A 14,303-nucleotide genomic window follows, 5' to 3' on the forward strand; every position below is an offset into this window, starting at 1 on the left:
TATATCGCATCCTCTTTTACATTCTAGAGTTAGCTCCACAGATACAAAGAAACAACTAAAATTTCAATCTGATATACTACATGACCACCGCTGTTGAGACCCGCACTGTCGCACTATCGTGATATTCCCGCCTTGCTATTGCTTCTCGTGAATCTAAGACTTGACTGTCTCATCCTCGGCTTCATCATTGAGCATCTGGAGAGTAAGTGAACCAGCATTATCCGAAAATAGCATTCTCCCGCTCTCATGGCTGCGCCGAATCAAATCTTGACCACGTGTGAACATATCCTTCTCGTACGCAGTCAATGCAGCCTCCAGCTTTACCTCCTCCACATTGGCCAACGTAGTGTTTGTGCCGCAATGGCTAACAAGACACTCTGCCAACATAACCGCATCATACATGCTGCAATTAACACCCTCGCCAACAAAGGGAGTAGAAGCATGAGCAGCATCCCCCAACAATGTCACACCGGAGGCCATGGAGCGCTCCCAGCCAACTGTTTCGGGGTCAATGAAATACAAAGGCCAGGGACGGAATGGACCTTCCGCGTTTTCGACAAATGCCTTCACACGCGGTGTCCAATTCGCGAAGAACTCATTCGAGGATTCAAGGCGAGTACGGATTCCCTCGGTGGCTTCAATGGGATCAGCGTCAATGGAGGTATTGCGTTGATAGAAGTCTTCAGGTGCGACCAGCCCGAAATAAACGCGATAATGTCCATCGGATAGCTGCTGCACCGCTATCATCTTCTGGTCTCCCAGCACAAGCATATTCCCCGGTCCGACCAGGTCATGGGCGACGGAGTAGCTCGGGTTGTTGTGCGAGATTTTGCCCTCGATGTAGATCTTACCAGAGTATTTTGGTTTTGCAGGTGTGAGCTTTAAAGAATTAAGTTAGGGATTGAAATAATATAAATTCTCGGATGCAGGCTCACCAGAGGACGAACTTTGCTCCATACGCCATCAGCGCCTATAACAAGTCGGAAGCCAGTAGCAGAGGAACCATTGGCAAAATGGATAACGCATCCATTATCATCAACAGTCCTCCCCTCACTCCCTCTTCTTTCAACGGATTTAACACCATGTCCCCATCGAATCTTGTTCTGAGGAATCGACTCGAGCAAAAGACGACGAAGTTGCAAACGATCAATCTCAGGACGATTCCCCACCTCACTGAAGTTGGCAATTGTCTCCCCGGCCGAGTCAAGTAGACGGAAACACGCAGCGTCCCAGCGCGCAAGCTCGTTGCTGAACTTGTGAAACAAGCCGGCTCGCTTGAGGGCTTCTTGACCAGAGTCTCCATGCAGATCCAGAGTTCCACCTTGTTCATTCGGACCTGGTGTAGAGGACTTATCTCGCTCAAAGACGACGTAGTCTGTGATACCGTTGACTTCCAGTAGTCGAGCAAGCACCAGCCCGCTTGGTCCGCCGCCGATAATTGCGATTGATGGAGGTGTTTCCATTCCTGTGTTCGTCGTATATTTGCGGGATAAATATAGGGCGTGATGGAATGGTGGGATAGGAGAAATCCCTAAAGACATCGATGCACCGTGAGACAGAGGTCTTCTTATAATCGCCGGCGCCTTTGTCGCGGCTCTCGAGATGTTGTTCAAGCGTACATTCGCACGGACACCCTTGCGCGAAAGCATCTCCGGACCACGAAGCAACGAATGGATAAAGCAGGGAATTCTCAGTAGAGATTTTATAGACATTCTTTTTGCTCACAAACAAACTGATGAGGTCTTGCCTATCATAGCATTGGGTCGCACACCGGACTAAATTCCGAAAAAGGCCATTGTGATTGGTCGGGAGCGGGAACCTTCTAGCTCAGCCAATCAACGACTTTGCTTTCGGACGACATTCTGGATCCCTTTCTTTCTATCTTGAGCAAGTCTAAAATCTTGTTGAAATAACAATCGGAATAATTCGGTGATCTACCATTATGGAGGTTAAAGTCGCTCGATTTGCAGTAGGCTCCACCATATCACCTACACCTCGCTCGCAACTGACTTGCACAGTGTGCCTTTTGCCGACAGAAGAAACTCAAGTATTACACGCCCACGAATCAAATTTCTCTTAGGTGGCATTGCTAAATTATTGAAGGTGCTCACGGGATCTTCCAAAATGCAGTAACTGCAAGCCGTGGCCCAGTGACTGTGAATACTCGCGAGACAAATCGACCTCCGCCCAGCCAACTCCAACTCCCAATCGCATGTGAGATTTTATAGCATAAACGAATTCGTACACAAAGCTGAGACTGACGACCCCAGGCCAAAAGAATTGGCAGTGAAGGACGCCATCGAAAGTAGACTGAAGCGACTGGAGGACACAGTCCAACAGTTGACAGACTCTGTCAATCAAGCACTACAAACTATCACTCCTACACCGCCTCAGACAAATACCAGAATATCGAGTCGGACTGGTCACCCTATCGCCACAGAAAAGTCAGGTTTCAAGTCAGGGCTCTATGTTGGCCCCTCTCATTCTTTCTCCTTCCTAAAGGAGGCATCGGCCAACATTGATGCAATCCGTCAATCTTCGGGCCATGCTACTGGTCAGAACGCACACTCGGAGCTTCAATATCTCTCCGGTCGATTGACTGCCACAGAAGTTGAACAGTCTGTTGCAAATGATTCGACCACTTTCTATATACCTTCTAGGGCAATCGGCTACCGCCTGATCAGCAGTAATATTTCGTTTCTTCGAGGACTTTGATTACCACTAACTTCTCAACTTCAAATTAGGATTCTTGGAGTACGGTGAGCTCGGCGAGCCTTTCTTCTCCTTTCCACCAGACGACGTCATAAGACAGGTGGTATTTGAACCCCACAAAGTCCGGGAAAGGGCATGGATCGCCTACTTCAATTATATGATGCTTTCCATTGCGGAGAACGAGAGCGGAGAAAACGACGAAACGAAGAATTTCCGGCGTAACGTGCAAGTCGCGCTGAACGACAGCCGTATCTTCCTCGAACCACGCTACGCCAACGTGCAGGCTTTGTGCTTTCTAGCAATGCATGGCGAGGATTACGCCGCGCCAAATCTATCTTGGATGCTATTAGGACATGCGTGCAGGCAGGCCGAAGCTCTAGGATTACATTCACCGGCTCACCATGACGTCGACTCACGGCAGCAACGGCTTTGTGTCTTTTGGCTCCTCTTCTTAATAGACAAATCTTGCTCACTCTCGTTTGGAAGACCGGCTTTTCTTCCCACGGCATTGTATAAGAATGTTCCGTTGCCAGACCAGTCTTTCTTACTCAAATTCATACCGCACGAGCGTGCAGGATTTGGGGATGGGCAGGGATCTTCATACGGCTCGCGCTTTGGTGCGGAGATTATCACCCGCTCTATCCAGTGGGCAAAACTAGGAGGGTCGGTTGTGGATCTTCTCACCACGGATGGCTCGGTATATCGAAAGCAAGATATTCGATCGAGCCTGGAAGATTGGTACTTGAACACCAATCAGGTATGTTGCCCATTTTTAAAATATAAAGAGTCTGGTATTTCTAATAGAGAACAGTCCCTCACAACCATCATGCATGTCGAAAGTGCCTCGGCAAATGCCAGCCAAATCCGAGAAATGACCTTGGGAATCAGCACTATGAAGTTTCAGTATTTACATTCCCTCGTTCTTCTACTCGGGGGTGATGATTCTTCGTCGGTTCTACGCCTTTCATGCGCCCGCGAGGCTATCTCTACCCTGAGCTCCATGGTGTCAAATTGGAGTTCCGTTTACAATGGGGTAGTATGGTATGCACACATATCTTAACTCCCCTTTTAGAACTTCTGTTACTAACACAGGTCGGTAAGGCAACTTCTATATTGTCCGTTTACCCCTTTCTTCGTGATATTCGGCAACATCATCCGCAGCGAGAGCGCCCAGGTGCCTACGATCGAGCAAGATCTGAACTTTTTGTCTGCCACCGTAAACTATTTTGCAGCGATGAGATCACAGATGCGCTTGCTAGCCACTGTATGCTCCAGGCTGCAGCATACTGCGTCTGTTTTCCTCCAAATAGCTCAGATGCATGTTTCTCGTTGTGCCTTGACCCAGGCTAGTGAAAAGCCTGCTACGTCATTTCAACCACCGCCTTCACTGTCCATAGACGGCTGTGGCCAGCTTCCTAACGATTTGATGGATGTTAATTATGGAGAATTAAACGTCGCTAACTATCTCGAATGGTTACCTGCAGATATGGGCTCCACATGGCCTCTATTTGGTGTCAATCGACCGGAAGTGGCGTCTTCTCATCTTGGTGATAATAAAACCATTCCCGCAAACATGTTTGATTGGTTTTCTTGGGACGCCTATTATTCCGGGACTGAGGCATGAGGGAGGTTTTTAATGTTTTTTTTTCATGAACATGGGACAATATATATCACCACATGATCTGGTGCATAAGAACATGAATATCCCTAACATAAATTTAAACTAAGCTAATTATACTATATTCTGAATAATAATAGGAATAACAGCAAATTAAACTTGAAAAAAAAAGCGAAACCTTGTTCTAGGAAAGGAAGGTGAGATGTTCTCAGAAGAATACATGGATATTTATTTTGATTGCTAGCAATTTGCTCTTGATGCACTAATACCATCGAACTACCAATCAACTGGGCTTGTGGTTTAGTGGTATAATACTCCCTTAGCATGGGAGTGGTCCAGGGTTCGATTCCCTGCAAGTCCAGATCTTTTTTTGTATTCTGTCGGATTGATTACATGGTTGGAACAGGGTATTTTTACCCATAAAATCATGTGACCATTGGAACCCGGCATCCGTAGAGATTGTTGAGAAAGTGGATTTTTTTGTCATTTTAGTTAGTTAGAGAGAGTCTTCAGTATTGGCCATCCATACCATATATTGTTCGTACGCCAGATATCTGTGATTTTCTTTTCCTTTTTCTCGGATGTGGCAACTGCCAAGGCCAAAACGCCTTGCCTAGAGACTTGGAAATTTAAAGGTCTAAGCCGACATTTTTCCCAAGCGGGCTTGTGGTTTAGTGGTATAATACTCCCTTAGCATGGGAGTGGTCCAGGGTTCGATTCCCTGCAAGTCCAATGATTTTTTGTTTTCTTCATCTTGGATGTGGCACTGCTCTAACTAAGACCGCAACGCATTGCCAAGAAAGAACCTTGGAATATTTAAGGGTCTGAGGCGACATGTCTTCCTTCCCGAGCGAGGTCTTAATAGGTACTGACCTCTTTTTCTTGTATAACTCAGCCTAAAATGTACAAGGCAAGTTTTGGAACTTTGGAAGTTCTACCTTGTCAGGGGAAACTAAATCTTTCTTTCTGCCCCCCTAAATACACTCTTATGCCCTCATATGCTCCGTTTTTATTTAGATTACTTTTTCCTCACTTTAATTTGCCCAAAATGCGTAATATCCGGGGATGGGCCTCGTGGATTAACCTTTTGATTTTGGCATCAACTGTGCTGGCTGAAGGTGATACGAACTATAATCCATCGTCAAACCCCCGGCTTAACAATGTCACAGCTCTGAATCAGCTTTATACTTGGGTTGGATCGTACGTTTCACTCATAAAATTAGACGAGTTAAATGGTCAACTATGTGCAGTTGCCACAACGGGACCACAGAAGTTGAACTGAACCCAACAATCGGATATTCATCTAATGATTCAGTATGTCCGAATCAGAAGAACCGCACCACAACCCAAAGACGGGATTCCCTCTTGGCGATTACAGAACGAGGCACATACAACTCGGGTCTCAATGCAATCAATTTATGGTTGATCGTGCTTCTGCCGAACCATAGCCTGTCCGAGGTGCCATATGAAGAGCAAATATTTGGAAACAGGGATATCGTCATGTTCCCCGTACTGTCTTCACAGTGAGTCATCCAAAAGCTAGTTTATCTCCACTCTTGCAATTGCAATCCTCATTCAACTAGACCAATCTGGAAGCCTTGAGAGAATACAACCGTGCTCGGTAATTTCAACGTGGCTACGAGTACGGAAATTGGAGTATGCGGGTTCATATGTAGATGGAATTTCAAGAAATCTTGCACAGCACGATTGTTAGTCAGAGGATTCCTCATGGTTTTCTCCGACTTGTCCGCCAGATGTATAAGTGACAAAAAAAGAAAAATTAGAAAAAACATACAACAGTGAGGATTCGCTGGTGGTCACCCACCCAACTACTAACTCACCGGCGTGTGGCTTAAGTACGGCTGAGCGGACGGGAAGCCCTGTTTTCCACACCCTATGGTCGTATGTATTTAGTGTCACTAAAATCTGAATAACATATAAACATCCACATAGTGTTGTGGGCATCGCCCGAATTAGAAGTAAGCAAGAGCGGCTTTAGCGTCACACGCCACCCGGCTAATTTGGGTGAGTATGTTATACAGTTCTACCGCCGAAGGTTCTGTGCAAGCAGGTGGCACGCTAGTGTTTTTTGATCTGTTTTCTAATTCCACTAGGTCACTAACAACATAAGTCATATAACCGCAGCTCACAACACGCTCGAATCAATCCATAATAAATACTAGTATGTGTCGTATATCTTAGCGTTGGAGTTGGAGAGTCGAAGACGTAATTCATGTTTGCTACTACCGAGAAAGGCATAGGGCCCCAGACCATCTACCAGCAAAAGACACAGAACGAACAAGCCAAAGCATAGATTTATCAGTTGATAAATATGTGACGGCATAAGCTCACTCCTTGCAAAGGGTGTCCTTCATTCCGGAAATGGAAGGAGCGAAGAAGTACTCACCACCCCGAGGGATAACCCAGCGCTCGATGGGAATGAAGTGCTCGTTGCAGGACGGTACGGGCTTCTGAACATCGGGAAGGTTTACAACGGGAGCTGGGTCTTCGTATTTTGTAACATCCTCCTCTTTGCGGTAATCGGGAGGCATCTGGCCGATGATAGCGTCGATACCCTGGGGCCCATGATTTCCCATCTTGGAGGTGAAATCAACGGGTTTGTCATCTTCGTTCGCCCATACTGTGGATTTGTTAATTGTTAATGTTGCTTGCAATGTGACTAGGGTACGGACCTTTCTGGACAAATCGGAATCCGTTGGTAATGCTGCTTTGGTAAGAAACGAACAGGAGGCCACGGTCATGTTGTGACACACCCCCGCCCTTCTCATTGTTCAGTGTCAAGGGCCCGTAGGGAATTCCCCGTCGCAGCATCAGGTGCTTCTCATAGTTGGGGAAGTCATCTCGAGGCCCGCACTTCCGGATATGGGCAGCGTAAGGACATTTAGTTTGATCCTCGGGGTCGTACGTGAAGGCATCCGTGTGGTTTATGTCTTCCATCTTCTTATACTCAACCTCGGGGTCTAATCCCTTATCTTTCCATTCTTTGAACAAAATCTGCTTGTTCGCGATTGGATCGGGGACCCGTATTTGTGCGGGATCTTCGTTTGGGTAAAGTTCAAGCGGAGCTCCTATAGATATTTTGTAAGTAAATGCTGTAAGTAAATTAATACAGATCAGAAAGAAAGTCTTACCATCGGGCCATCGCCCGACCACACGGGAGGAGAATTTGCGAAGCTCTGCCGCAGCTAGTGGAGTCATACCCTCGGCCATTCTTTTGGTGTTGCGGCCACACCAGCTGACAGCGTTGTTAATAATATTGCACCACAGCAAAATCAAAAGGAAACACTTACGCGACAAACTCGGGTGTTCTCTGTTCATACGTGCGGAATACCATGAAGCTTCCCTCCTTGGCCCAGGCTGGGTGATTCCCTTCATCCCCTTCACTTCCGACAAGAATAGTACTAGCAAGGGTGTCAGCGATTATATTCCCCATCTGGTGCGGAGGGCCTGTAGCATACCCAGCCTGGATTGGCTTTAAGCCCTTTCGGGCTTCTTCGATCTTTTTATCGGTGTCCAGACCAATGACAGCGGGCTGAGAGATCCCATCAACCCATCCGAAGCTAAATCATAGACATTAGCTAGGCCGCATCTATGTGGTAAAGCTCAAGTGCCTCACTGTTCTCTGTCATCATCCAGGACATGCCCCTGCTGCTGGAAGATAAGTTGAATACTTGGCTTGTCGAGCTTAGGAATACCATTTACTGGCTCGCCTGTAAGATCAATTCCAAATGTATTCTTGATCATAAGGAAAGTCTCAGTCAAAGTCGTTTCACTATCACCAGTAATAATGAAGACGCCATCGATGTGTCCATTACGTGGGGTAAACTGGTGATACCAATCATGCTGGTCATCAAGACCGTTGTGCTTTGTCTTGTCATCTCCCTCCATGGGGTATGTTAAATCCTCCCACATGCCGTTGTTAAATATATCATCGGTGAATGTCTCGGCCCCAAGCTGGCATGTTTAGCATGACTCATATGACCACAAGTTAGTTCCATGACTTACTTTTGCCAGACCCTTGGCGGAGAACGCAACATTGATGGCGGAGAGTTGAACAAGTCCTTTGAGGGTACCTGCAGCCTTTTTCTTGTAGATGTCAGATCTGAACCTCTCAGCATCACGGGCAGTCGTGAGCAAGGGTACAAGGCCAGCCAGGTGTGTCTTGAACCGCTGTGGATCAGTGATGCGGAAGAAGACAAAAAGCTCGTGTTTCTTCGGCAGACGGGGCCTGATATTATTAGGATAAAGTTCTCAACTAGAACATCGAGTAGGGTATCAGCTCACCAGATGTCTCCCTGGATGTTCTTCTTGTTAGGAGGTGCCATTTGAACGACTTGATCAATTGCTTTCCTTGTGAAGCTCTTCTACAAAAGAGTTTCTAGCGGGGGCAAGGATGTCTTTATATAATTCCAGCAGCACCCACCATACAGCCGCTAATGCGTGGAAATCGGGCAAAGTAGAGAGGCATGAGTACCCTCTGGTTAGGCATCCATGATGATTGTCTAGAGGGTCCACGTAGCAACCCCTGTAAGCGCTTTATTCCTTGGTATCCATTGAGATAGTCTAAACATGTTCTGCAATGCAGGTAGCTCTCTTCGGCGATGGTGTACAACCATGCAATGAAAATCGAAAGTTTCACTGCCAATTGACATTGACCCCTTCACCCAGTCTGCGTGTGAAATAGAGCACAATGACGTAGTAATATGAAATAAACTGATCCATTACTAAACCTCCTTAGTTTTCTTTGCTACTTCACATTGTTGCAACAGTGTGGAGAACATAAAAGCACCCCTAGAAATTGAAATAAGCAGGTAGCCCACATCTTTGGTGAAGTAGGAATATTGTACGAGTTCCCAGCATGTGAAGCCTGAGCACTACAATATCTGATCCGATTGGAAGTGTGATCTAAACATGTCACCAATATGTGCTTCTTTCAATGACGCAGATCCAGTGCTTGGTGAGCTGAAAGGTGGGTCTACTAGCTTTAGCACAATTATCTTTCGTCTATTATTAATCTAGAAACGAAGATCGAGCTCGGTCGAAACCATGCAACGAATGCATGACGTGGCTTCCTTACGCCAATCGAGACATAGTGGTTCTCACCGCCACCAAGTCAAAACTAATACATCGAAAAAAAGAAGAAAAAAGAAAAAGGAGATACAGTGGGTCTCAGTAGAGCTATAAACATGCAAGATATATAAATGAAATAAAACCAAAAAAAAAACAATATTTAGGACGAAAGAGATATTGAGTTCGACCAAATATCTTACCTCAAATAGTACGGAACCATTGAAACAGGACCTAGATTTTGATGACATCTAAGCGACAAAAATAATACAGCATATGCCCAGAAGATACTAAAGTTTCTTCGGCGATCACCCTAATAGCTTTGCCGTCCCGTAACATACTGATCTACAACCCGAAGCGGGCATGAATGATATTGGTCACAGTGTTGTTCATTGCGGAGTGTGTTTTGATTCGTTCGTAGACACCACCAGATACTGACCGCAAGTCAACGATAAAAGGCACAATGAAACCGGCATTTGGATTTATTTTATATTTTGGAAAGCGTACATGAAGACTGTAGCCAAATTCCTTTCTCTTGTAGGGATATATGCGGGAATAAATACAGCGTATTTTATTACTAGACCAGAACAACAACCAAGGTAGTGCCTAGGAGGGACATACCTTGACGTTTGAAAATATACTCCGATCGACACTCGGTGAATTTCTAGACATTCCTGCGCTGCGTCAAACTTTCAAGGCATATCCCCTATCTCTCCGCGGTAACTTGCTCTGGAAAGACTTATCTCAGAGAATTATGACCAGGGATCCCGGTTCTATAATACACGCTTGTCTGCCAAAGAGCATCTATGTAGTATAAGAGCAATAGAGATGTATCCAACTTATATATAGAAGTTTGAACAAGACATCTCCGAGCCAAATCTGACTAGCTATTACACGTATAACCTGGTAAGGGGTTAAACTATATAATATCGCTTGAGGAGAAGATGAATCTCTTATGGCTTGGTTGGAATGGCTCCTGGATCTAAGATAAGGATCCACTTCAGGTCTCTCAATTTGCATCAGCATTAGAAGCCGTGATGCTCGATGATTTCTCACAAGTTGAACAGACCATTACAAATCATCAAAAGTAGAAATCGTTGCAATCCTTTGTGGCATGGTTATCCGCGGCATCTATGTGGTTACCGCAAATGTTGCGATAATATATATATATATATGAGATATAAAGCAATAAAAGGATGAACAAACAAACAAACATGTATATGTTTTCTTGGTTCTCATTCGAAGTTCTATCACACAAATTTTCTACATTGTCTTCCAACAAACAACACAGTATAGATTGGTGCTTAATTATGAGTGGACATAACCGGTGACAATTGAATTTTACTAGATCTCAATCGTCTATTTTCTCAAGCTCACCTTTTACCTTCGCCCATGCATCAGTCCGCAACACGCCATTGAGCCACCAGTTACCACCAGCATCCCTTCCCGTAACAGCGAAAGTGTTCCTGAAGGATAGATCCGAATGTAGAACTCCATTGACATGCGATGGCTTTCCAAGATCGTTTATCCGGCTGTGTAGGTCTTTTCCAGGTGTAGTCACCGCCGAAGAAAAGTCTAAACCGTACATTCCGGCCTTATGCCAATTCGAAGAAGAGAGAAGCAGCATACCCGGCTCACCGATCAATGCAAGGTAGCCTGAATTTTCCATGGTTTGTTTCAATAGAGCCGTAACAGCCTCAACCTGTTCGGCCGTCTGCTGCAGGGATACTGACTGTCGGATTCTCCAGGCGATTTTGCTCAATGGTTCATCTTGGAGGTGGCGTCCCTGCAGAAAAGTAGGTGACATACATACACAATTTCCCAAGTAAGCGTTTTCAGGAGACGCAAAAGAATCATGCAACGATGTACGCAGGTTGAACGCGTTGTTGAGTAGAATCCGTTGGCTTGGTAGCAGACCGAGTGCAATATAGAGTGTGCGTGTCCACCACGCCAGTATGATATCGCTCTCGCTGACAAAAGGCTTTGCATCCGCACAAGCATGGCCACTGGACCTTGCAAGCTCCTCAACGGCCTTTTCACGCATCTTCTTGACGCACCTGGCCGGGAGGAAAATTGTGCGTCTTTCCTCCTGGCGATACCAAAGCGAATCGGTCATGCGCCGAGCAACAAACATAATCAATTGGCCTTTGTTGAGCACCCGGTCGAAGTATACGTATTTCTCTGCTGGTGTTCGCTGACCAAGCTCTGTCAGAGGATTTGATTCAAAGCTCTCCAGAGTCGGCACAGCACCCAAATCGCCCCGAACCACGGCGGCCCACGCACTCATGAAGATTCCAATTCCCATGACATCAGCCAGAGTGTGTGGGAATGTGACAGTCAGGATGGTCGCATCATCAAAACCCACAGCGTGGATAAAAAGCTGCGGATTATCGGAATAAATCCATTCATCTAACTTTCGGGGAGTAGCCTTGCTTCGCAAAATCGGAGTGAAATCTTCTGGGGAGGCAAAGAGCTTAGCCTTATCTGAAGCCTCGGGAAGTTGTGATGTCAATGGATGAGAGTGGAGGGGCAGCTCATGTTTGACATTGGTAAAGATAAAGGCTGGTCGGATATCGTCATAGCATTGCGGGATGTGGTACTCTAAACCGTTGTTGCCCTAAGAAAAATCTGTGATTAGAGGGAGTCATTTTGCCATGTAGGAACTACTGGACTAGAAGAGGGGATGGCTTACATTCAGGCGTAGCCGAGCTCCTAGCTGGCTCCAATTCCCCATGGAAAACAGCTGGTCCAAAGCAGTGTGAAGCCTGAAAATATCCAGGACATCATGGAAAATTAGTGCAGTATCTAGGACTGTTCCACGCATGGACAGGGCTGTATCCCAGGAACGAAGGGGGACTATCTTGTCTGAGGGCACAGTGGCCGGTTGGGCCCGTCGCGAGCCAAATAGGAAGTTCATATTGGCAGATTGAAGATGGGTTTGAAAAAAGTGGCTCAAAAAAGAGGATATTGGTATGAGAACAATATAACTTGGTGGCTGTGTTAGGTATTTTCATAGAGCTCCTTGATTGAAACACTGGGGCGTCGTGGGTACTAGGTACTGGGGTTATCATGACCACACGATGTATGCAAATGCATCGATAGATTGCAGGTACATCTTGCGACCTCCTGGAACTTTAAATCTCAAGTTTTGGCCCTATGCATACCACTGTTGATCGTTTTATGTTATTCGAATATGAATTTTGCTTAGTCTCCTCACTCGCGACATGCATCTGCGGGTTGACCTAAGTATGCTATGTATCATATACACCGTGTGGGAATGTATACAGCACATGCATCAAGCGCCAATGTTTTATGGTGACCTATGTTGTAGTACCCCGTCATGCCAGTCCGGTGGAGAGTCCCCTAATACAGTGCATATGCATACACGCCACTTTTGCCTTCTTTTTTGCCAGTAATCCCAATGAATTAGGGGACCTTCTCGGCTGGACCGGCATGGCAGGGTCCTTGCCAGGTATATCATCAGTTACTCGTTCTTGTTCACGAGACTATGGCTTCCTGCCCCGTCACTCGTGGCAAATGGAGATCTGTACAAAAGAAAACATAACTCGTGACTGGTCATTCCGCATTTTGTACCGTACAACATCTTAAGCCCATATTTGGGATTTTATTAGTAGGATTGTGCTGTACGGGGTTCGTATGTGCTCCTTCAATGTTGTATGGCGCATACAGATATTTTTGAGGAACTGGACCATGCCATTGATTACGAATAGATGCACCGGAAAACATTTACAAACTGGGCAGTTAAACCTTTCTAATAGAGGACCCAAGAACATAGACTCCCTCGACGGGATGCTTTGCTGCCAACTCATCCGGCTGCTCCCAACTTTGCATATCAAGTTGGAGGCCTGTGTCACTCTGAACCCTCTCCCACAGACTTTTCCAGCTGGATAAATCGTGATAGTAGTATGGCATGCGAGCCAGGTTGGAATTGACCAGGCTCTGGTCCCGACATGCCATGACGCGGCAAACGATGAGGGAATTTGGCTTCGCAGCAAGCAAGTCAAGCACTCGCTTAGCCACCTCAACCTGCTTCTCCCAGTCGAATACGTGAAGGAACAGGGAGATGTACACTATGTCAAGCTGCCCCATTAGCCGCCCCACTAGATCAGAGTTTTCGTCCAGGATGTCGGCGGCGATAAGTTGTTCGTTCATCTTATCATGGTCAAGGAACAAGTCACAGCCAAGCTCAAGGAATTCAGGGCGGAGGTCAGTCCCATAAAGGTTTGAACATGGTGCGCCGTCATATATCTGTAGTTCTTAGCTGACTTCCATAAGAAGGTTCCCAATTGAAAACGCACCAAGCGGCGAAGTTCCTGCCCAAAAGCACACCCTAGGTCCAACAACTTGTCTCCCGCTTTCACCCGGCGGAGAATCTCGGGGTAGACGGGCGAAGATGCGATGCTCAGGTGGAGAAAGGAAAACTTTCCGACGCAGGCATAAGGGAACTAGATAGGGTGAGCTTGACCATAACGTAAAGTGAGAAAAATGAAACGTACGATGGCGAATGCTCGATCTCTCTAATCACAGTCAGTATCCTGAACTCAGGAAATGAGGCCTCTGACTGGGGGTACTAACCAGTTGACGAACGTGCTCTAAGATCTTGTCCGCGGGGATATTACTATATACCTCAAGAATAGATCGAACTGGTTCATCAACATGATCCAGGTTAGGATCATACAAGAGTTTGGGGTCGAATCCCTTAGTGACCGCGTCTTTGAGCTGAGAGTCTGGGTGCATGATGGGCAGAACGTGTGAGATGTTGAAGGGAGGGGGGAAACCGAAAACAAAGAGGACGGTTACGAAAAATTGTAATAATAAGTGCTCCAGGAACTATATAATATGTGGTGGGTCTATCTATCAGATT

General features: G+C 46.1%; 5 protein-coding genes across 5 annotated transcripts; 1 reads left to right on the plus strand and 4 right to left on the minus strand.

Annotated features, from left to right (window-relative positions):
* Window positions 1–153: 153 nt before the first annotated feature.
* On the minus strand, window positions 154–1,463 carry N7447_004324 (FAD-dependent oxidoreductase; the record flags this gene model as incomplete). Its single annotated transcript, XM_057228599.1, has 2 exons — window positions 154–879; window positions 936–1,463. The coding sequence occupies 2 exons, from the start codon at window positions 1,461–1,463 to the stop codon at window positions 154–156; spliced, it is 1,254 nt and encodes a 417-aa protein (XP_057087940.1).
* A 661-nt stretch (window positions 1,464–2,124) lies between these two features.
* N7447_004325 (fungal specific transcription factor domain-containing protein) lies at window positions 2,125–4,336 on the plus strand (the record flags this gene model as incomplete). Its single annotated transcript, XM_057228600.1, has 5 exons — window positions 2,125–2,129; window positions 2,271–2,686; window positions 2,745–3,469; window positions 3,524–3,753; window positions 3,814–4,336. The coding sequence occupies 5 exons, from the start codon at window positions 2,125–2,127 to the stop codon at window positions 4,334–4,336; spliced, it is 1,899 nt and encodes a 632-aa protein (XP_057087941.1).
* A 2,342-nt stretch (window positions 4,337–6,678) lies between these two features.
* N7447_004326 (Dyp-type peroxidase) lies at window positions 6,679–8,676 on the minus strand (the record flags this gene model as incomplete). Its single annotated transcript, XM_057228601.1, has 8 exons — window positions 6,679–6,971; window positions 7,024–7,419; window positions 7,483–7,586; window positions 7,642–7,752; window positions 7,810–7,911; window positions 7,968–8,305; window positions 8,357–8,579; window positions 8,636–8,676. 8 exons carry the CDS (start codon window positions 8,674–8,676, stop codon window positions 6,679–6,681), a joined length of 1,608 nt encoding a protein of 535 aa, XP_057087942.1.
* A 2,093-nt stretch (window positions 8,677–10,769) lies between these two features.
* Window positions 10,770–12,335, minus strand: N7447_004327 (uncharacterized protein; the record flags this gene model as incomplete). Its single annotated transcript, XM_057228602.1, has 2 exons — window positions 10,770–12,035; window positions 12,111–12,335. 2 exons carry the CDS (start codon window positions 12,333–12,335, stop codon window positions 10,770–10,772), a joined length of 1,491 nt encoding a protein of 496 aa, XP_057087943.1.
* An 845-nt stretch (window positions 12,336–13,180) lies between these two features.
* N7447_004328 (uncharacterized protein) lies at window positions 13,181–14,176 on the minus strand (the record flags this gene model as incomplete). The annotated part of the gene is made up of 4 exons (XM_057228603.1): window positions 13,181–13,687; window positions 13,738–13,884; window positions 13,936–13,956; window positions 14,015–14,176. 4 exons carry the CDS (start codon window positions 14,174–14,176, stop codon window positions 13,181–13,183), a joined length of 837 nt encoding a protein of 278 aa, XP_057087944.1.
* Between the last annotated feature and the right edge of the window lie 127 nt (window positions 14,177–14,303).

This window comes from Penicillium robsamsonii (assembly GCF_028829455.1).
Source record: "Penicillium robsamsonii strain IBT 29466 chromosome Unknown utg000002l_segment0_segment0, whole genome shotgun sequence".
Classification (NCBI taxonomy): domain Eukaryota; kingdom Fungi; phylum Ascomycota; class Eurotiomycetes; order Eurotiales; family Aspergillaceae; genus Penicillium; species Penicillium robsamsonii.